Source organism: Oncorhynchus clarkii, chromosome 20 (assembly GCF_045791955.1).
Source record: "Oncorhynchus clarkii lewisi isolate Uvic-CL-2024 chromosome 20, UVic_Ocla_1.0, whole genome shotgun sequence".
Lineage (NCBI taxonomy): Eukaryota > Metazoa > Chordata > Actinopteri > Salmoniformes > Salmonidae > Oncorhynchus > Oncorhynchus clarkii.
The window spans coordinates 20,733,819-20,756,798 of record NC_092166.1 but is presented as its reverse complement, the minus strand read 5'-3'; the positions used below and the strand labels follow the sequence as shown (position 1 = coordinate 20,756,798).

The following is a 22,980-nucleotide window of genomic DNA, read 5'->3' as shown; positions in this document are numbered from 1 at the left end:
TGATAGAGGAGTATCATTCCCAGAGACTGCATATTGTTGCAGGAGGTGGCTCATAGAAGAAGGAGGACAACTAACTGTCCACAATATGGGGATTTAGTTGAACATTACACATACATAGATCATGGTGAGAGTAGAAGAGATAGTGGTGGCATGTCAGACACTATGGTAAACTTTTAGGACACCTGTGACTCAGAGTTTTGTTTGTTTGGATATTATTCCCAACTCATTTTGTTTTTCTCCAATTTCTAACAGCCGGCGAACATTTGACAAATTGCATGCAGGAGGTATTCTCACGGCAGGCGCTGTAGGGACAGTAACTGAAGGAGCTGTAGGGACAGTAACTGAAGGCACAGTACTAGTAGCAAAGGATGCTATATTGACAGCATGGAATTGGACTACTGCGCAAATGAGGGGTATTGTGAGACTGTAGTCATGGGCCATGTTGGAAGTAGCAATGTTAACTTTAGTAGCATTGTTGGGATATCAGTTAATGACAACTCATGTCACATGGATTGGTATCTGGTAACTAGGGGACCGATGGGAGGAAAGGGGATGAGGTTACTCAAATATCACAAATGATGTTGTCAGGAAATGGCCCATGTGTTGCAGTGTGTATATCCTCAGGTGAAAGCAGAGATATAACCAAGGGCACAGGCTGAATACTGGAGATTGAGTGTACATCAAGAGACACCAGGCGGGGGTGTTGGGACAGCATTGGTTTGGGACACAAAATACTCCATACAGTACCTGCAGCGGTAAATATCGTCATGTCTCTCCTTGGGGGGTGCATAGTTCTCACGTGAAGTGAGGTCCAGCTGCATAATGGGTGAGTGAAAACATCATGACAGAGGAAGCGGAGCGAGAGAGAGAGAGAGACTAGATTCCCCTGTAAGACATACAGATGGGTTGGGTCTGGGAGCTACTTTAAACATCATAGTTGGGTTGGGTTAGCTGCTTTATTGGTTAATGCATCATATTATAGAGGATAGAGGGGTAATTGTACTCTGAACAAAATGTTGAAGGCATTGAGCATTGATGTGAAAGCACATACTGTACTGAGTTACCTCAAGAGGATGTAACGTTGATTAGAGATAAGCACTTGCATATCAGGTGAAATGCAGGAGATGGGGAACAAAGTGAAAATGACATGACTTGGGAACACCTCTCGGAACCTGGGGCCAAAAGGAGAAGACTGGGCGAAAGCATGAGGAAGCTTTGTAGAGCTTTCATTTTTGTGGAAACCCTCAGGAAAGTATCCGGGAGGCATAGAGTCGGGTGAAGAGAAAGTGGGAATTGTCAGGGTCTCAGACTTTGGTTTTCATGCATATATAATTATGCATAGCTTATCACATTGTTAATATTGTTATGTTTTATGTATTTTTGTTGCTTTCCAAGTCTTGTGCTATTACTCTCTTAGTAACCAGAAGGGGGAAGTGGAGAAACTAAAAGCTGCTCCATCTGACATAGAACGAGACAGCAGATTCAGCTGGAATTGCATTTTGTTGTGTGATGATAGATGGAAATAAAATTGTGTGATCATAGTACAGAGGCCATAAGTCTCTGAAATTGAAAACCAGTGAATGTTTGTTCATTGTTTGTTCCATTTGTTAGATTGTTTAATTCATGTTTTATTATCATTGTTTATCCATTTGTTAGTAATTTCCAAGTTTATGTAAATTGAACATTAGGACGCTATTGTTCAAGAGGAAGGACTGTTGGAATCGGCTAAACTTTGAACATTGAGATATTAAATAAATGATAGGAAAGAAGCATAGAATCAAAGGAGTGAAAGAGACTGGGTTTTATGTCAGAAGTTAATGGTTCTCTGAAGAAAGACAGATGTCTTTGGAATGTGTTGGGTGGACGGGAGATAGACATCTGTGGATTAGGTGAAGGAGGGGTTGAGGTCAGGAGGTGAGGTCAGATTCCCTTAAGGGAGTAATAAGGGTTTAATATCTTGTTACTCTCTTCCTGTAGAACCATAAGATGTAAGGATAAGATGTAAGGATTGGAGAGAAGGAGGAGTGTCTTAAGTGGGACGAATATAACTGTGATGGTGAGAAATGTTTTGCTGTCTGAATAACAGCTGTATAGATCCTTTGGGCAGATTTAACTTGGTTAAAGCTTCTCTAGTGTCCGTGAGTTACTTACTCTGAAAAATAAGAACCTAACACTAGCCTCTGTGCTTCTACATCTGCATTGCTTGCTCTTTGGAATTTTAGGCTGGGTTTATGCATAAACACTTTGTGACATCTGCTGATGTAAAAGGGGCTTTATAAATACATTTCATTGATTGAATTTGATTGAAATCACTTTTTCATGTGCCCGAAACTGACAGCTGAAAAAAAAATGTGTTATGAATATCTACAGCAATTAATTGCTGTGGCATAATGCATCTGTGCACTCTATCAACCTCCTTGGAAAGGTCAAATCCTCGTTTGAGATTTATGTTGTGATTTTCTATTAATTTAAACAGGTCTGAATTTGACATTTCAGCTGGTGTTTCCAATGGTCTTCAGAAGGCCTAGCTGTGTCCACTCTCAGCAAATGACAAATGGCTTTTCAAAAAAGGACATACATTCTGACCCTTTCTTTTTCACAATTCCATATACCCAGAACCCCAGAAATAAAACAATACATTTTGTGGAACATGAACCAACAATGGATGCTACTTTATTATTATACTTTACATTTTCTCCAAGTAAGGTATCTCCAATCAATTAGAGGTCTTACCTTTGCTGATGTCCTGGTACTCCAGCCACAGCTGCCTCTGGACCTGCTTGTTGGGGTACCAGATAGTGCAGGCCTCCTCGAAGCCGTACACTGCCTCTTGTACAAAGTGATTACCAAACTCCCTGAGGATGGAGACAAAATCACTGCGGAGGGTGGCACCGTCCAGGGAGTGGATAGCAGAGCTGAACGCTGTTAGAAAACACAGTGCAGGAGTTAGCAACGGACAGGCTATTGACAAATCCATAGTGTCCTGTGTAAAACATAGGAAGGAACATAGAAAAACTATGAAACACATAAATCTGACACACACAAAAAGTACAAATATTTACAGTACATGGTATGATGATACTTATTTTTACTACATTCCATACTCAGAATAAATAATTCTGTCTATGAACATAATTGTTTGTTCGTTTTTAGGTCAAAGTAAGTAAGACGCAGCTGCCGGTATTATAAAATACGAAATATAAGCATACTGTACACTTATGCTGCACTTCAATTTCAAGTTTTAGGTAAACATCCTAATGAAAACTCAAGTTTGTGAAATTATGAGCTATGACAGTGATCAGACTGTGATAAAAGTGCCATCTGTAAACTTGAGGCTTTCTTTAAGTATTAAATTGAGCCTTCATGAATTCCTCATAGTTGAGTCATTAGTATTTACACTTGCTGGTGTTTTCATATCTTTGGGAAAACACTAAATAACATGTACAGCTCTTCAACTTTTCCATTATCATTCAAGAGCCCTAACATTAACATCCCACCACTCACAACAAGCTACTCCCACACCACATTTACATTATGAAGCAACAGTGATGAATGACACAGAACAGTCCTTGTGAAAGATGGTCCTTTGGTATCAGGTGTAAAAATCAGTAACCACCCCCCACACACTTCTGTGTCGGATGAAATATGAAGACCTACAACAGTAATGGAAAAAGAGAGCTAGTAATAGAACACTCCTATCGGATGTGCATTAGTAATGACACATCTATATACCGTATGTAATGTTTGTGTTATATTACAAAAATGTGTGGCGAATTAACACAAAATGCATACAGATACTTAGGCTAAATGATACATATGGTAGCCATCAGAAAATAATACGAAAACAAATCCAAAAACCATTCAAGCCCAAATAAACTATTCTGCAACTTTCTGACAGTCTGAAAACTCATTACACATTCATATAAAAACGTTTTAGCATGTCGATGTGGGCTGTTCAGATGACCAAGCATCACCATATGGTAAAACATTTGATTAAAAAATAAATAACTAAAAAAATACTCCAAAAGATCCCAAAAAAGAATAGTATGAAGAACGTCAAGGAGCTCAACAGCAAAGTACTGTCAACAGTAGAGAGCCCTTCTGAGAAGTAGTGCTTCACTAAATACTAGGGATGGGCATTTGAAATGATTTCCGTATTTGAATAATATCATTATATTTTTTTCAGATATCCGGTTAGTCGGAATACATGTGTTAATACAATGAAATAATGAACACTTCAATGGAGATTTGATGGCGTGATTTAGCTGAAATTACTGAAGCTGGAGACATATCTCCCTCACTAACTTTTCAGCTGTTAGAGCAGCTTACTGCTGTACCTGTACACAGCCCATCTGTCAACAGCACACCCAACTACCTCATCCCCATACTGTTATTTATTTTTTTGCTCTTTTGCACCCCAGTATCTCTACTTGCACATCTATTACTCCAGTGTTAATGCTAAATTGTAATTATTTCATTTATTTATTGCCTTACCTCCCTAACATTACTACATTTGCACACACTGTACATAGATTTTTCTATTGTGTTATTGGCTGTACATTTGTTTATCCCATGTGTAACTCTGTGTTGTTGTTTTTGTTGCACTGCTTTGCTTTATCTTGGCCAAGTCTACTTGGTTAAATAAAGGTGCATTTTTTTTTAAAAGGAGAGCTGGTGCCCTGCTTGTTTCAACAGAAGGGTGGGGGAGGGGCGATAGAGGAGCAGGCGCGTGTCACACACACCAGCGCGAGAGAGAGAGAAAGTATGGTGTCAAAACCGATTCAAAAGTCGAACAGGTTTGAGATGGAGCGTGTGAGCGAGCAAGATGAAACATCATTGCAGAGCAAATACTTGAGTCGAGTGTGCAGAGGACGGATCCCGTGAACGCAGGCCAGCGTGGTGTGCGCAAATTCAACTTGAGAGCTTGCGTGCGTGACTTTGCGCGAGCAGAACTGCATTTCCGCACCTAGTAAATTCATGTGAGAGCAGAGATTTTTGTACTACATGTCAAACTCTTACTACATGTCAAGACCCACAACAAATTTACAGTTTGAGCTCCAAATTTCTTACCAGGGAGAATTCTAGCCAATGAACATAGTCTGTAGCAGTCTACTGAATTGCAATTGGTCAGGTTTTTGTAATCACGGCATGATTGCTCTCTAAAATGCTTTTTTAACCATATAGATGGAAGGGGACGGTGAAAGGTAATAATAATAATACATAATAACAATAAATAATAATAATAAAGAAGTCAGTTCGATAGTTTTTCAGGAGCGTAATCAGTAGAGTAATCAACTATGATTTCAATATTGAAATATGTAGTTAATTGGTCTTCTGTTATTAAAGCAGGCTGTTAATAAGGCAAACTAGGTTAACGTAAAAAGCTAACTACTAACTAGGTAGCTAACTAACGTTATTGATTGATCCCCACTAGCCGACGCCGTAACGGATCTCGTCCTCCCCTTATGAGGAGGAGTAGCGAGAAGGATCGGAGGACCAATGCGCAGCGTGGTAAGTGTCCATAATGTTTAATCAAACACAACAGAACACTGGAACAAAACCATAAACATGAATAAACGAACCAGTCCCGTGTGGTAACTGACACGGAAGAAAAACACCCACGACTCAAAAGTGAAACCAGGCTACCTAAGTATGATTCTCAATCAGGGACAACGATTGACAGCTAGCTGCCTCTGATTGAGAACCATACTAGGCCGAACACAGAAATCCCAAATTATAGAAAAACGAACATAGACAACCCACCTAACTCACGCCCTGACCATACTAAAACAAAGACATAACAAAGGAACTAAGGTCAGAACGTGACAATGCCAATGGTGACAGCTAGCCTTACTGGGGTCCCGACACATAACAAAAAATATATTAGACAAAATACTTTACAATTGACAAACATTTAAAAACATTAACATGTAGTGTGTGTGTGCGTGCACCTACAGTACCAGTCAAAAGTGTTTCTTTACTTTTACTATTTTCTACATTGTCGAAAAATAGTGAAGACATCAACACTATGAAACGATGCACATTAAATCATGTAGTAACCAAAGAAGTGTTAAACAAATCAAAATAGATTCTTCAAAGTAGCCATCCTTTGCCTTGATGACAGCTTTGCACATTTTTGGCATTCTCTCAACCAGCTTCACCTGGAATGCTTTTCCAACAGTCTTGAAGGAGAGGTCAAGTTCCTAACCAAATAATAGACAATATTGTTAACCGTTAACTGCATATTTTGAGATAAAGTTTGATTGAAATATAACTTTTACCCTGTCAGTTTTTGTGCAGTAAAAGTAAAAGTAAAATGACCTCAAACCATTTCTCTCTCTCCATCACTCTTTCCATGCAGGTCCACTGGCACTAATATGTTCTCTGCTCAGCTGACAGAGACAAGAGATACAGGAATCCATTATGTTCCAAGTAGGTTACCTTGGCACTCCTGTAGGCACAGCACTCTCACTCGGACTTCCTGCAGGTAACCATGATATTCACCAATCACCCCCGTAACTTAATCATTAGTGGTACTGAGAGTTCCTCTAATTTCTTTGACGCTGTATGAAGGTATTGTGCATAGGACATGTGTCAAGTAGAGAGGATGATGACCAACTACTGTCTGTGTGTTTGAAAGATGGTTCAATACTGAATGTATGTGATAGTCATTGCTAAATAATATGAATATTGTAGGTAAGGGATAAAGTGAAAACCTATAGGAGGATAGCTCTTCACGAGGTGGGTTGGTCATGAAATGACAGCAGGCTGTTCAATACTGAGCCATGCTGACTGATAAGCGCCGTGGATTGGTACAGCGCAATTCCATGGTAACAGAGTGATGCTGAGACTCATACGTTTCACTCTAAAATGTATGTCATACAAACCAATGATTGCAAATTGTTAAAAGTAGTTCATCCTTGTGCATAGAGTTATATGGTAAATTTCACTTTGAAATCATTGTTTTTTGTTTGACATACATTTTATAGTGAAACATCTGAGCATCATGATTCCATGATACCATGGAATTGCCCTATAGCTTGGCTCAGTCACACATCGTGTGTTTTCACTTATTTGGATAAATTATTATCCATAGTTGCCTCATTTGATACAGCCACAGCAGTCTTATAATTGATTGTTATCTTTAATGCAACATTAAGATGTTTAAAGATAAACTCTGTCAGTGACATTTCCTGAATTCTTATTTTCCTCTCTCTGTTCTCAGGAGACAGGTCAGTGTGTGTAGAAAGAACACGTTTGACCAAGTGGGGTCAGGCTTCTACTTCATCACCCTGGCCCACTACGCCAATGAGGCAGAGGATGCCAAGTTTGGACCAGTGAGTCACCAACTCATCGTATGCCTTACACAACTCAGCACATATGTATTGCTCCACCTTTCTCAAACGGTAGTGTCCTACTTTTGTTGATCTTTTTACCAATGTCTATGGATAGTACAGGGATTTTAAGTTGGGACTTCGACTCCAACCTAATTCCATCTCCTGTATTTTTCTGCCCTATCTATAGATTATGCTGATGCTCCACTGTAAGGAACCTGGAGATCTTCATTGGTTCTGAGGGAGGTGACGTGGCCACAAACAGTACCTGGAACACCTTCCAGCGCTACTGCTGTCTGGAGAACAGCCAGAGGGTGGTCAAGACACCTGCTGTAACTCCATCTTTAGTGTGTCAACTCCGCCGCACCTGGGAGATAAAGGTATGGCACCACACTCCCAACAGTCATGTATGCTTAAACATACTTGAATGTTCATTTATGTGCAATCAGCAGTTGAAACAATAACAAAGTGTTCTCCCCGCCCTGTTTCGGTAAAAAGCTGAGGGATTCAAATTCATAGACAGAGCTACGGATGCAAGGACTGACCATCTCGCCTCCTTCTAAAACCCCATTAGAGGAGACAACCCAAGTTCCTCACCTCAGACCTCTTCCAATGGGTTAAGAGAAGGATGCGAGTTGAGAGAAAGTGAGGAGTTGAGCAGAGATTAATTGGGACAGAGCTCATGTCATTGTTTTGGGTGGAAACTTATGTTGAATGGTACATTTATTCTGTTTGCACTTATATCTTTGTTCTACTTGTCCTCTTTCCACAGATGACTCTAGCTTGCTGATAACATCTGACTTGATGGGACTCCTGCATTACTGACTATATAAAATAAAATGTCCAATGCCAAGTGGAAATCATTTCAGATTCTGTAATTGATAGACAATGGTAGTTACAATCAGACAATTTCTATAAAACAAATATATTTTCCTTGGTGCAATGTTTGGTGAATGCATGGTGTTGTTTTTTCCTCAGTACTCCTTTGAATGCTGTGTGTACTGATTTAGTTCTAAATGGCCATCATCAAGTCCATCCTCACCTCCTCCTTCACTGCAACATATTGCACAGTCTGCTGACTCCAGGGCAAGGAAGCGTGCAGGAAAGATCATTGCTGACCCCTTCCACCCCCTCTTCTCCCCTCTGGCAAATGGTTCAGGTCAATCATGACCAAAACCTCCCGCCACCTGAACAGTTTGTTCCCCCGTGTCGTGGTCCTCACCAACTGGCCACCTGGTACACAATGATCCTCTCATCCATGGACATCGCATTCTGCACTATTCATACACAGACTATGCACCCTGCACTATCATCCCAGAACTACACATTGCGCTTTGCACTATCTGCACATCTCATACATGCATAGTTTATGTATGTGGATCTGTGTCAATTCTGTATCTATATATTATTTTTTTTGTATTCTGTTTATCGTCTGTCTGTACATTCTGTTTATTGTGGCAGCACCATTTCACAGAGTCAAATTCCTGTACATGTGAATAAAGCTGGTTTATCATATGTCAGTTAACATTCTATTATTTGGGACTAGTTATGTTCTGTACGAACTGTAGCAGATTCTCCCTTTTGTCTTCATATAATTAAAAATCCCCATGTGTGTGTGTGTCCTTGGGCTCAAGAATTCTCCAGTCATCGTCACACATTCCTATAGGCAGGAACTCAAACAGGAAGTACCCATCGTAAGGACTGTTCAATACTGGTCTGACCAATCGGAATCCATTCTTCAGGATTGTTACCATCACGCGGGCTGGGATATGTTCCGGGTTGCCCCTGAGATTAACACTGATGTACAGTTGAAGTTGGAAGTTTACATACACTTAGGTTGGAGTCATTAAACCTCATTTTTCAACCACTACACACATTTCTTGTTAACAAACTATAGTCTTGGCAAGTCGGTTAGGAAATCTACTTCATGCATGACAAGTCATTTTTACAACAATTGTTTACACACAGATTATTTCACTTATAATTCACTGTATCACAATCCAGTGGGTCAGAAATTGGACATCTACGGTCCTGTGGGTTTTCAGTCCAACCCTAATTTAACACACCTGATTCTACTAATTAGCTGCTCAACAAGACCTTAACTAGCTGAATCAGATATGCTAAATTTGGGTTGGACTGAAAACCTACAGGACAGTAAATCTCCAGGAAGAGGGTTGGGGAGCCCTGATAAACAAACAGCTCTACAGTCCATCGCAAAAAGAATGCTTGTAATAGCCAGTCACAACACTGGACTGGCCAATTTGCTTGTTCATCCAACAATCCAGTGAAAGTGACCAAAATAAGGTTTCTAGACACGCACCTGCCTTTATTAAGCCCGCCCACCTGAAATCCAAACCAAAGGTGTCTTGAGTGAGAGTAATTTTAGAAATTGAGAGTGAAAACTTGACAATGACAAGTGATGATTGCTGGTGAACAATTTAATGCATTCGAAAATATTTTTTAAACACATTAAATATATTTATTTGTTTACGTTTCTATATGTATTTTTGATCTGTGACTGACGTTCTGCTCGCTCAAAGTCACACTTGCAAGCTCTCAAGTTTAATTTGCGCTCTCAACTGCCCTGTGCACTCGCGGGACCCGTGTCCTCTGCTCACTCGGAACACATTTATTCTCTCTACCCAGAGTTTGCTTGCGCAATGATGTTTAATTTTGCTTGTGCGCTCCATCTTGTGTGCGTTCGGCTGTTGAATCGGATTTGACACCATAGAAAGTAGCCAAAACGACTTGCGCTCGTTAGACTAGCTTGTTGCTGCCATAGGTTATCTATCATACTATCTGGTAGTGCCTGTCTTGACTGCATCAAATCAATGAAAAGAAGGTAGTTAGCTAAAGTAGCCAACTAGCTAACTAAAGTAGCCATGATAATTTAGCCAGCTAGCTAACAAAAGTAGCACAGCTAAGTTAGCCAGCTAGTTTACTAAAGTAGCAAGGCTAATTGATGCTATTTTGCTGCTCTCCCCTGTCCTTGTCTAAAGGAACTCCATCCATATGAAACAACAGCCTACATGTTCATTGATCATTGTAGTATACTCCTTCCCATTTAACCAACTTAATTCCGTAACTTTATTTAGCATTGATTAGAAATCTCCCACTTTACTTGTTCCACATGGAGCTTCTGACTGTAGCTCCACTTTGATTGACCGACAATAACAACAAGCTACACGTGTCAAACGTGTAGTAGGGTACCGGCGCGTCTTTTTTATGGGGCGCATTCATAAAAACTGTCATACAAATATTACAATTTAGAATGTAATGGTCTATCCTTGTAGGCAATGTTGCATCGCAGACAATTGTATTACATACTCTCCCAAGTAATCGTATACTAACCTCCGATAGGATATTTCAATATTTGAATAACCATTTCTATCCTTACTAAATACCTATCTGCAGGGCCTGTCAAAATCTTTTGGTTTACCTCCGATACAAAGCTATGTGGATGATGATAGCTTATCAGACCATGAAGGGAGGCTGTGCTAAACCATGGCTAAGTGATGCAAATGTGGAATGCTTCAGGCTAATGTAATGTGCCACATTTTGACTTGACGTACACTGTTGAAGTGTGTACGCTACTCACTGCATAGAAGATTAAGATTACCCTGCATTTATAAAATCCTGATTGGAACTTTTAATAAATAGAACCCTTTAACAATGAGTTGGTTACCTTGAGAGAGTACCCACTGGTTCAGTTTGACGTGGTACAGGATGGACCTCAGCCGCCATTGCTGGATGAGTGGGTACCCAGAGACCTCACTGTAGTTCACCATTCCTGTAAGAGACACAACATATGGTGAACAAAGCTATGATTTTCCATTCCAGATAACAGTGCTTCAAAGCATAACATGAAAGAGGTAGATTAACAATGAAAATAACTAATGTCAGGACAGATAACTTGTACTGCACATTTGCAAATAGCGACTGTCTCTTATGCAACATACAAACAATGGCTGTCGGTGACAGATCCTTAATTCACTCTCTGATGGGTTGGAAAAATACTGATCCACACAAAAGACAACCATCTAATGGTATCAAGCACTTTGACTTGATTACTAAACCATCAGAAAGCAGAATAGAGAAAAATCATTCACATTCTGCCTGCCTACAGAGGCTTGACAAAAACCTTAATTGGTTAGTCCATCAAAAATGTTTTTACAGATGCCTTGCTTCTTATGGTAATGATTGACTTGGTCAGCATGTTGCGGAAAATAACAAATCATTGATGGCAAGAAAAGCATAACAGATGTGGCAATGAAAATACATTGGGACGTGGCAACATTCGTCATCCAAATCCTTTCTCCAGATGAGATGAATCATTGCTATTCTACCTCTGGTTTCGGTGCGAGTTAAGATCCCTCACACATCACCATATGTAGCATTGGCAAGGTGATAAATCATCTCATCTCCTATGGCAACTGTCAGCAATGCTGAGCTGTGAAAGATATCACACCCGTATATCAATGTAACTTTCCCTTCATATTTGAAACATCTGGAAGATATCAAAAGCCACAACATATCCTTGGAGCTTTGGGAGCTGCTACATCGTCGGTCAAAACATCTGCGAGACATAAAAGAGCACATTCAGGATGTCATGGAGTAATTCACAACTGTATGAGGACATTTTGGGCCCATGTCACAAAATATCACCCTTCTAGGAGGCAACTACATGTTTTGACGCCCAGAGGAGGACAGACACTGAAAGATACATTTTATTCTACTGAAAGTACTACTGAATGAGAACTGTAGTATTGTATTGTCAATGTGATATCCCATTGGAGTGAGTGATTAATGCCAGAACTTACCAATTCACGACTGTATGAGTACCTATCATGCTTCTGAGAGATACTAAAATATATACTTTGTGTTTTCATTACTAGTAAAATGAGAGCTGTTTTGTCCTATTGATATTGTGTGGGTAATTTGTGTTCCCCTGTAAAGAACACAAATACTGTGTAGAGGATTGTCTTTCAGTATAAATAAGGGGTAATGCATGCACTGTATTTGTAATTCAGCAAGAGAGCCAAGTGAAAATTGTGCCGGTAACCGTTCTTTTTTAAAGCTATTCTCTGGAAATGAATCGCTTGGCAGTGGCTTGACATATCGTATGAACTTGATGAATAAGGCTCTAAATGTGATGTTCACGCATTGTCCTCACCTTGAACAACATTCATTTATCCCTTCTTATGGGAAAACGCTCCCCAAACAATATAATTCCTGGTTGTAGGCGCAGTGCTGCACCGTACCCGTCCCGTTATAATATTAATAACAAGCCAAAACATATACAGGCTATATTCTTTCTTTTCAAAGGCCTTGTCTCCATTTACCCCTTGGGTGCTCTGCACTCGTTGTCTGACAGAATGATTCATATGACTGAACTTAACAGTCTCTACCTAGCAAACCAAAATTGGTTCTGTGAAAGTTACCAGAACATTCGTAAGGTCACGGCAAATGGTCTCATAACACAAAAACTGTCCAGTCGTGCAGATGATTATAGAACATTTGTATAAAACATTCACCTGATGTTGCAAAAATGTTCCTAGAATCTGTTATGTAAAGGTTCCCAGAATGTTTAATTAGGTTGTGGGAACAGTCTGGTGAGAACATTGTGGGGACATCACAAAAGAGATGTTCACAAAACACAAAAACTGTCCAGTTGTTCAGATGACTCTACAATGCTTTTTTTAAGGTGCAAAAAACATCAATCTGATGTTGCAAGAACGTTTCCAGAACACATATCAAATCAAACTATATGTCACATGCTTCCTAAACAATAGGTGTAGACTAACATTGAAATGCTTACTTACAGGCCCTTCCCAACAATTCAAGGAGAAAGAAAAGAGAAATAATAGAAAAGTAAAACACGCAACAATAAATACAGACTGAGTAACAATAACTTGGCTATATACATGGGGTACCGGTACCGAGTCGATGTGCAGGGTACGAGGTAATTGAGGTAGATATGTACATACATGTAACTAGGAATAAAGTGACAGTAGCAGTTCGCAGCAGCTTATGTGACAATTCCAAAAATGTTGTGCAAAAGGGTCATTGCAGATAGTCCGGAAAGCTATTTGGTTAACTATGTAACCCTTTCCTGCAGTCAATGACCAAAAGTGCCCTCTTTGGCCTCATGATTGGAATGGTATTAATATTTTTCATAATTCTATAATTCATTAAATAAAACACGAAAATCCGGTGTATTAACATACACTAGAATGAACATAGATTGAAGAGAGAAAGAGAAAATACACAAATCAAGAACTAGGAGGCAGAGGATATCCGAATATCAAACCCAATGTGTAACCATGATGGAGCTATGATCTAATACCCTGAGGGCCTTTAAATCTCTGTGCCACCACGGCCAAATTTTTTTCTAGAATCTTCTCTCAGGAAAATTCATAGCGACAACCACAGGTGGAAGTTATCTTATGGCTCATAGAACCCCATTAACAATGGGACCCCATGTTCCATTTCACTCTTGGATAAGTAAAATAATGAATGACTGAGGGAAGATGTGGAACATTGGGAATTACCAGGCTGACACTCCTCCACTAATCTAAAGGGAAACTAAAAGTGCGTCCCAAATGGAACCGTATTTTCTATATTGTGCACTACTTTAGACCAGATTCCCCATATGTAGGGAATTAGGGTGTCATTTGTGACACATCCTAACAGTAATATAGCAGCAGAGCCCCACTCTTTCTCAGGATACTGACAAGAGAACTAAAGCCTACAGGAGGAGCAAAATGTTAGCTCTTGAAAAGATGTATGGAATGGCTGTACATAATGCCTCAATAATCCAATGGCAAAGTTAATGGTAGAAAATTATTATATACAGTATATTCGGAAAGTATTCAGACCCCTTTTCTCTCTCATTAATCGACATACAATACCCCATAAAGACAGAGCAAAAACAGTTTTGAAAGTTTTGCACATTTATTTTAAAAAATAATACTGGAAATATCTAATTTACATAAGCATTCAAACCCTTTACTCAGTACTTTGTTGAAACACCTTTGGCAGCGATTACAGCCTCGAGTCTTCTTGAGTATGACGCTATAAGCTTGGTGCACCTGTATTTGGGGAGTTTCTCCCATTCCTCCCTGCAGATCCTCTCAAGCTCTGTCAGGTTGGATGGGGAGCGTCGCTATACAGCTATTTTCTGGTCTCTCCAGAGATGTTTGATCGGATTCAAGTCCGGGCTCCGGCTAGGCCACTCAAGGACATTCAGAGACTTGTCCCGAAGCCACTCCCGTGTTGTCTTGGCTGTGTGCTTAGGATCATTGTCCTGTTGGAAGGTGAACCTTCACCCCAGTCAGAGGTTCTGAGCGCTCTAGAGCAGGCTTTCACCAAGGATCTCTCTGTACTTTGCTCTGATCATATTTCTTAGTCATATAGTCGTATCCTGACTAGTCTCCCAGTCCCTGCCGCTGAAAATCATACCCAGAGCATGATGCTGCCACCACCATGCTTCTCCGTAGAAATGGTGCCAAGTTTCCTCCAGATATGGCGCTTGGCATTCAGGCCAAATATTTTAATTTGTATTTTTTAAATTTAACTAGGCAAGTCAGTTAAGAAGAATTCTTATTTTACAATGACAGCCTACCCCAGCCAAATCCGTCCGACGCTCTGCCAATTGTGCGCCGCCCTATGGGACTCCCAGTCAAGGACGGTTGTAATATAGCCTGGAATCAAACCAGGGTCTGTAGTGACGCCTCTAGCAATAAGATGCAGTTCCTTATACCACTGCGCCACTCGGGAGCCCAAACTAAAATCGTAGTTTTATCAGACCAGAGAATCTTGTTTTTCATAGTCAGAATTTTTAGGTAACTTTTGGCAAACTACAAGCCTTTTACTGAAGAGTGGCTTCTGTCTGGCCACTCTACCATAAATTCCTGATTGGTGGAGTTCTGCAGAGATTGTTGTCCTTCTGGAAGGTTCTTCCATCTCCACAGAGGAACTCTGGAGCTTGGTCAGAGTGACCATTGGGAACCCAATGGTCACCTCCCTGTCCAAGGCCATTCTAACCCGATTGCTCAGTTTGGCCAGGTGGCCAGCTCTTGGAAGAGTCTTGGTGGTTCCAAACTTCTTCCATTTAAGAATTATGGAGGCCAGTGTGTTCTTGGGGACCTTCGAATGCTGCAGAAATATTTTGGTAACCTTCCCCAGACATATGCCTTGAAACAATCCTGTCTCGGCGCTCTACGGACAATTCCTTCGAACTCATTGCTTCGTTTTTGCTATGTCATGCACTGTCAACTGTGAGAGCTTATATAGACAGGTGTGTGCATTTCCAAATCAGGTGGACACTAATCAAGTTGTTGAAACACCTCAAGGTTGATCAATTTAAACAGGATGCACCGGAGCTCAATTTCGAGTTACATAGCAAAGGGTCTGAATACCTACAGTTGAAGTCGGAAGTTTACATACAACTTAGCCAATTACATTTAAACTCCGTTTTTCACAATTCCTGACATTTAATCCTAGTAAAAATTCCCTGTCTTAGGTCAGTTAGGATCACCACTTTATTTTAAGAATGTGAAATGTCAGAATAATAGTTAATTGAATGATTTATTTCAGCAAGTCCTATATCGACATAACCTGAAAGGCTGCTCAGCAAGGAAGATGCCACTACTCCAAAAGCGCCTTTCTCATCTGGACCGACCACCAGAATCTGGAGTATATTCGGGCAGCTAGGAGACTTAACCCACGTCAGGCAAGGTGGGCCATATTCTTCACCCGGTTCCGGTTTACTTTGTCTTATAGACCGGGCTCCCAGAACGTAAAGGCTGACGCACTGTCCCGCCTTTACGACCCGGAGGATGGGTCCACCGAACCTACTCCCATCCTTCCCGCCTCAAAGCTGGTAGCCCCAGTGGTATGGGAGGTGGACTCGGACATCGAGCGGGCGTTACGGGCTGAACCCGTGCCGCTTGGTGTTCGGGACAAACTGATTCGGTGGGCTCATGTCCTACCCTCCTCGGGTCACCCTGGGGTGACGAGGACCGATGGGGAGCCTTCAGGGGAGGTATTGGTGGCCTACGTTGGCTAAGGACGTTAAGGGTTATCTCCTCCAGTTCAGTGTGCGCTCAGAGTAAGGCTCCTAGGCACCTTCCTAGAGGGAAGCTACAACCCCTCCCCGTTCCACAGCGGCCATGGTCACATCTGTCCATAGATTTCCTGACCGATCTTCCGCCGTCTCAGGGGAACACCACGGTTCTAGTGATTGTGGATCGGTTCTCTAAGTCCTGCCGTCTCCTCCCATTGCCCGGTATCCCTACAGCCCTACAGACTGCGGAGGCGTTATTCACCCATGTCTTTCGGCACTACGGGGTGCCGGAGGACATCGTTTCTGATCGGGGCCCCCAATTCACGTCTCGGGTATGGAGAGCATTCATGGAACGCTTGGGGGTCTCTGTCAGCCTGACCTCCGGTTATCACCCCGAGAGTAATGGGCAGGTGGAGAGAGTGAACCAGGAGGTGGGTAGGTTTCTGCGGTCGTATTGCCAGGATCGGCCAGGGGAGTGGGCACGATACATTCCCTGGGCTGAAATGGCTCAGAACTCCCTACGCCACTCCTCTACTAACGTGTCCCCTTTTCAGTGTGTATTGGGGTACCAGCCGGTCCTGGCACCATGGCATCCGAGCCAGACCAAGGCTCCTGCGGTGGAGGAATGGGTACAGCGCTCCAAGGAGACCTGGAGGGCCGTCCAGGAATCTCTACGACAAGCGAGTGGACGGCAGAAGAGGATTGCTGACCGCCACCGCAGTGAGGCCCCCGTGTTTGTACCGGGGGACAGGGTCTGGCTCTCGACCCGAAACCTACCTCTCCGCTTGCCCTGCCGGAAGCTGGGTCCGCAGTGTGTAGGGCCCTTTAAAGTCCTGAGGAGAATAAACGAGGTGTGTTATCGATTACAACTCCCTTCCTATTATCGTATTAACCCCTCGTTTCATGTGTCTCTCCTCAGGCCGGTGGTAGCTGGTCCCCTGCAGGACAGTGAGGTGCCGGAGGTCCCTCCCCCCCCTCTGGACATCGAGGGGTCCCCGTCGTACACGATCCGGGCCATTCTGGACTCAAGACGCCGGGTGAGGGGCCTGCAGTACCTCGTGGACTGGGAGGGGTACGGTCCGGAGGAGAGGTGCTGGGTACCGGTGGGGGACATCTTGGATCCATCCATGTTGAGGGATTTCCATCGCCTCCATCCGGATCGCCCTGCACCTCGTCCTCCGGGGCGACCTCGAGGCCGGTGTCGGCGTGCTGCAGGAGCCGCGCGTCAGGGGGGGGTACTGTCACGAGTCCGACCGAGGGTGTTTCCCCTTCCCGGGCGGGTGGCGCTCGGCGGTCGTCGTCACCGGCCTATTAGCTGCCACTGATTGTCTTTCCTCCCCCTCCTTGTATGTTTAGTGGTAGCACCTGTTTATGTTTAATTAGTTTGTCTTTATTAGACAGCCGGCCCGCCTGGTTGTTGTGCGGGATTATTTCAATGTTACCTTCGGCTCTGTTGTAAGAGGTACGTGTTAGTGCCTGGTCGTGAGTTCTTCCATTGTACATTTTGATTCCCTGTGTGTGGGAACGTAACTTTTGTGAGCACCCTGTGGTGCGTTGGTGCTATTAAAAGACGCACAGCATTGAACTCTCTGTCTCCTGCATTTGACTCCACACCCACGACACCCGGAGCCTTACACAAGCAAAGAGGCACTGAGTTTGAAGGTAGGCCTTGAAATACATCCACAGGTACACTTCCAATTGACTCAAATGTTGTCAATTAGCCTATCAGAAGCTTCTAAAGCCATTACATAATTTTCTGGAATTTTCCAAGCTGTTTAAAGGCACAGTCAACTTAGTGTATGTAAACTTATAACCCACTGGAACTGTGATACAGTGAATTATACGTGAAATAATCAAATGACTTGTGTCATGCACCAAGTAGATTTCCTAACCAACTTACCAAAACCATAGTTTGTTAACAAGACATTTGTGGAGTGGTTGAAAAACAAGTTTTAATGACTCCAACCTTAGTGTATGTAAACTTCCCACTTCAACTGTATGTAAATAAGGTATTTCTGTTATTTATTTGTAATAATTTTGCAACCATTTCTAAAAACCTGTTTTCACATTGTTATTATGGGCTATTGTGAGATTGATGAGGAAATGTTTTTATTTAATCAATTTTATAATAAGGCTGTAACACAACAAAATGTGGAAAAAGTCAAGGGTTCTGAATACTTTCCGAATGCACTGAATGTTATTGAAATAAATCACTAGGACTACCACTCATCTCTCCTTGACCAAGTCTTCTCATATGAATAATTTTCATTGCTCCTCCATACAGTCTAATGTCATCAGTTGAAGGGCTCTCATACAGTATTGCATAAGTGGTGCCCTCTCTTCCATAACCATATTCATTACAAAGCATACTCTACACCACAGCATCCATAGTACACCTAGGTAATATTGAAAACAATATATCCATATTTCTAAAATGTACTCTTTAAGAGGTACGTGGAGATGCACATTTTGTTTGCTAATTGAAACAAGAAAGGTTATTTGGATAGTTTGCATAACGGACTGCAATCAATTCAAATCATATTGAAAAGATAAACTCATGTTAATGCATTTGTTACTCAAAAGGTCAGATATTCAGATTCAGAACAGGTTATGTGATAAGTTCAGGTTAATGGTTAGGTTTAAGATTAAGGTAAAGTTGACCAACAAGGAAGGTTATTTGTTAGACCACTGCAACTGAAGATTTTCTGAACACTAGCTTTCCCCTCTTCACTCAAGTTTTGATTGTAGATGGGCCAAAGTAACAAACCTGGTAGGAGACCTTGAAGCCCCATAAAAGGGATGAAACATTGAAACTACAACAGTAGGAACTTCCTACATTTAAAGAATCAAACTAATTGAGGCCATTCATCAATCAGCATCAAAGACATAAAATTAACGAGGCAGATTCTGCATCCCAAATGGCATCCTATTCCCTATATAGTGCACTACTTTTGACCAGAGCCCAGGTCAAAAGTAGCTCACTAAATTGAAAATAAGGTGGCATTTGTAACGGAACCTGAGTTTCTTTAAAAAATTCAAGGTGATACCCTTTCCATTTTAGCATTGCTGAAGGTAATATAGGAACTGTCAATGTATCATAAACTATCTTCCAGATACCTCTGTGCTTTAGAGGGACATGGGGAGAAGGGACTCTGTGTCACAGTATGAATCACTGCCATTCTGCTTACGTCAATGATCAAACCACCAACCACCAGTTCAGTTCGTACCGAGCCCACCAAAGACTTTCCAAATAAGTATTTGTAGCCTACTATAATCCTGACACTAGAAATAAACAACCGTCTCTAACTAGACTGTAGTGTCAGTCAGTATACACTTCTGAGAAATGATTTCCCTGTGTTCTGTTACGTCTTACAGAAACTGAGATCTCTGTTGGCGTCTCCTCAGAGGAGGCCTGTAGATCCCAGAGGAACAGGTGCTCATCATGATGGCAGTCTTTGTGAGGGGCCACCCTTAAGGTCCCTGCTCCCATGCTGGGCACCCACTATATTAATTATCACATCTAATGCTGTCAGTTAATTAATTGACGTTTACCGCAGGAAATGAGTCAAGCAATTCTATGTGATTAATCAGTGTCAAAGAACAAATTAAACCCCAAATGTGATTAACATTGAGGGCTGCATCCAAATGTGAATTTTAATGGAGCTTGGCTTTTTCATGTACGCCAGAAATTAAGTTTTACTACTCACAGGTATAACAATGCTGTTGTCATGGAAATATATCCATGTAACTATACACCAGGCATCATCAACTAGATTCAGATTTTTTCTTGAGCGGATGGTTGGGGGGCAGGAACATAATTACGAATAATTTGTAGACTGCAAATACATTGACCGCAAGAAGCCCAAACAAATATGATTTAATAAATTAAAATCACTTGGAGCTGATTTCCTGGTGTTTTTACAGACTTTTATGTCCAACAATAAAATGTAAAAAATACTAACGTTTTGTTTTTTTTGCTCAGAAAACAGCCTGTGGGCCGCTAGTTGGGGAACCCTGCTATACTCCTACTACTAGTAGATTACTGCAGAAACGTGACCTTTTAACCTTTTTTTCCCATATATCTCTAACGGTCAGTGTGAGTTTTTTCATGATGTCAGAATGCACTCACTGTTCCAAAATGTGATTGTTACGCAACATGAAAGTTAACCAGCGCTGCCCTCAAACCTGCTAATTATCTATAGGCTATGTTTCAACTTGTAAATTTCAAATTCATTTCTAACAACTTTTATTTTCTAACAACAGTTTGAATTAAGGTGTGTTCCGCCTCCTCATTAATTGATATAAGAAGTAGCCCATTTCAATGTTGCGGATAATTTATGTTTGAGGCTTTACTGAGTCGGACAAACTTCTTTCTTCACTTCGCCAGTGCTTGGCTGAAAAGTTTCCAAATTATTTTAATATTTTTCAGGCAATGGGTGCAGCCATATTTGACTTTGACTTTGTTTATTTGCGCCTTATAGTGAATGGCATTGTGGGATAGGGAGTTTTCGCTTGTCAAACAAAAACAAACATGGCTGCCATCATAAAGAATTTAGCCGAATCTCTCTCACATTTCTCCCTTGTGCTCACCAGAGATGTGATACATTGTAAACAAGTCTAGCTGTTAGGTCGCTAACTTGTTATTTAGACTGGTTTATGGAATGAGTTTGGCTGTGGATGTGTTCCGTGTGATGTTTGGATGACGAAGTTCACATTTATCTTTTACAATAAAAGGTGAAATTGAGGAATAAAGTTGTGAAGACCTTTATTTCCCATCAGTACCAAACATTTTTTTCAGATCCTTTTCAGACAACAATGCTGTATAGACGCGTTTGGTGCATCATACGTTCTGTTGCTACAGTACCAATCACATATTTGCGTTGGTACGCTGCAGGGACCACTCAACAATGATCACAAATTATGGGTTAAAGGGTTAATAATATCAAAGGGTTAATAATATCAATGGTTTCAGTTTATCTTCAAGAGAAAGACACATTATTTTTATACAAAGGTAAAACAAATTAGGTGGGTGACCTTGGGTGCATATATTTGTCCTAGTTCACATATGTACATGTGTGTATTATAAACATGTGTGAATTGAAAATGTGTTTTTGCAGATCCCAACTGCCCCTGACACACCCTCAGAGAGTGTGGTCACGACCAGCCATTATCAACCGTGACCCTGGAGCAATTAGGGTTAAGTGCTCATAGACAGATTGCCCACCTTGTCAGCTCGGGATTCAAACAACATTTTCTTTTTACATTTTAGTAATTTAGCAGACACTCTTATCCAAATCGACTTACAGGAGCAATTAGTGTTGCTAAAGATTTTTCATCTAGTCGTCTCAGGATTCAAACCAGCGACCATTCAGTTACTGGTCCAACGCTCTTAACCGCTAGGCTGCCTGCTGCCCTAGTAAAAGGTGGATATGTACTCCATAAAGTATATATTTGCTGAACAGGAAAAACGCAAATTGGCTAATTCCATTAATTGTGAAAAGAAAATATATGTTGTAGCATGTGAATGCATGAGCAAGCCTGAGTCTGATTCCATATTAACATAGCAATTATCTTTGAAGTTAGGGAACAAGCTCAGCTTGTGTAGTAAAACTAGTTAACTTTATATACCAGTCTGTAAATTCAAATTGCCTTGGCAAGTAAACAATTACTGTAACTGTGCAACCAATTAATAGCACATGAGGAGAGGAGAGAGAGAGAGAGAGAGAGAGAGGAGGATCCTTTTAGAATGTTAAACATGGCTCTCCTAAGTGTGACACAATTAGGTTTGTACATGGAAAACAGACAATAATGTAATTTTGTGGAATGTTAGTATATCTTAACTTAACCTTTGTTGCTAAAAATCAACTGCTTCTTTTCATATATAATCGCATATATTAAGAAAAAAAAGGGCGTCAGGTAGCCAAGCGGTTAAGAGCGTTGGGCCAGTAACTGAAAGGTAGCTGGTTAGAATCCCTGAGCCGACTATGTGAAAAATCTGCCAATGTGCCCATGAGCAAGGCACTTAACTATAATTGCTCCTGTAAGTCACTCTGGATAAGAGATTCTGCTAAATACTTAAATGTTATGTAAGAAAACTCAATGTCTCACCTATTCCACACTCACTTAAATAAAATTACACTGGCTTCAAGGTTTTAGACAAATTGCCTGTCAGTCAAAACAACACTTACTGTCACTCTCATCATTTGTCAGGCTAATGCAGCTATGATAAGCCACAATGAAATTGCGAATAAGCTACACAACCTGACTGGAGTGTTACAATGTATGTTTTAGTGATTTATTAAACCTTTTTCAACTTAATTATAGAGAAGGCATTTATTGTTAAGTAAAATACAATTAAAATAAAAAAGGACTGATGCAAATAAACTGAGCCACAGAATGGTTCTGTGGGAAAGGAAATAGTCAAAACATCTACTGAAAACAGGCACAAAACCGGTAAGTAAGGTAAGTAAGCTGACAGGAGCTGCTCATGGGTCCTGAACCTCCCAGTAGGGAACTGCAGCAGAACAGAATGCTATTAACACTGCAGGTCAAACCATGGCCAGCCAAGGAATGACCTGA

At 41.2% G+C, this 22,980-nt stretch overlaps 1 protein-coding gene across 3 annotated transcripts in view; it reads right to left on the bottom strand.

Moving 5' to 3' along the window:
• The window catches only part of LOC139376072 (astrotactin 1), a 231,987-nt gene that overhangs the window by 92,900 nt on the left and 116,107 nt on the right, over positions 1-22,980 (bottom strand). For all 3 annotated transcript variants that reach the window (XM_071118230.1, XM_071118227.1, XM_071118229.1), the window contains 2 exons: positions 11,020-11,124; positions 2,734-2,922 (listed from right to left, as the gene is read on the bottom strand). In XM_071118230.1, the coding sequence (XP_070974331.1) occupies positions 2,734-2,922; positions 11,020-11,124 (294 nt within the window). The remainder of the gene's footprint in view (positions 1-2,733; positions 2,923-11,019; positions 11,125-22,980) is intronic.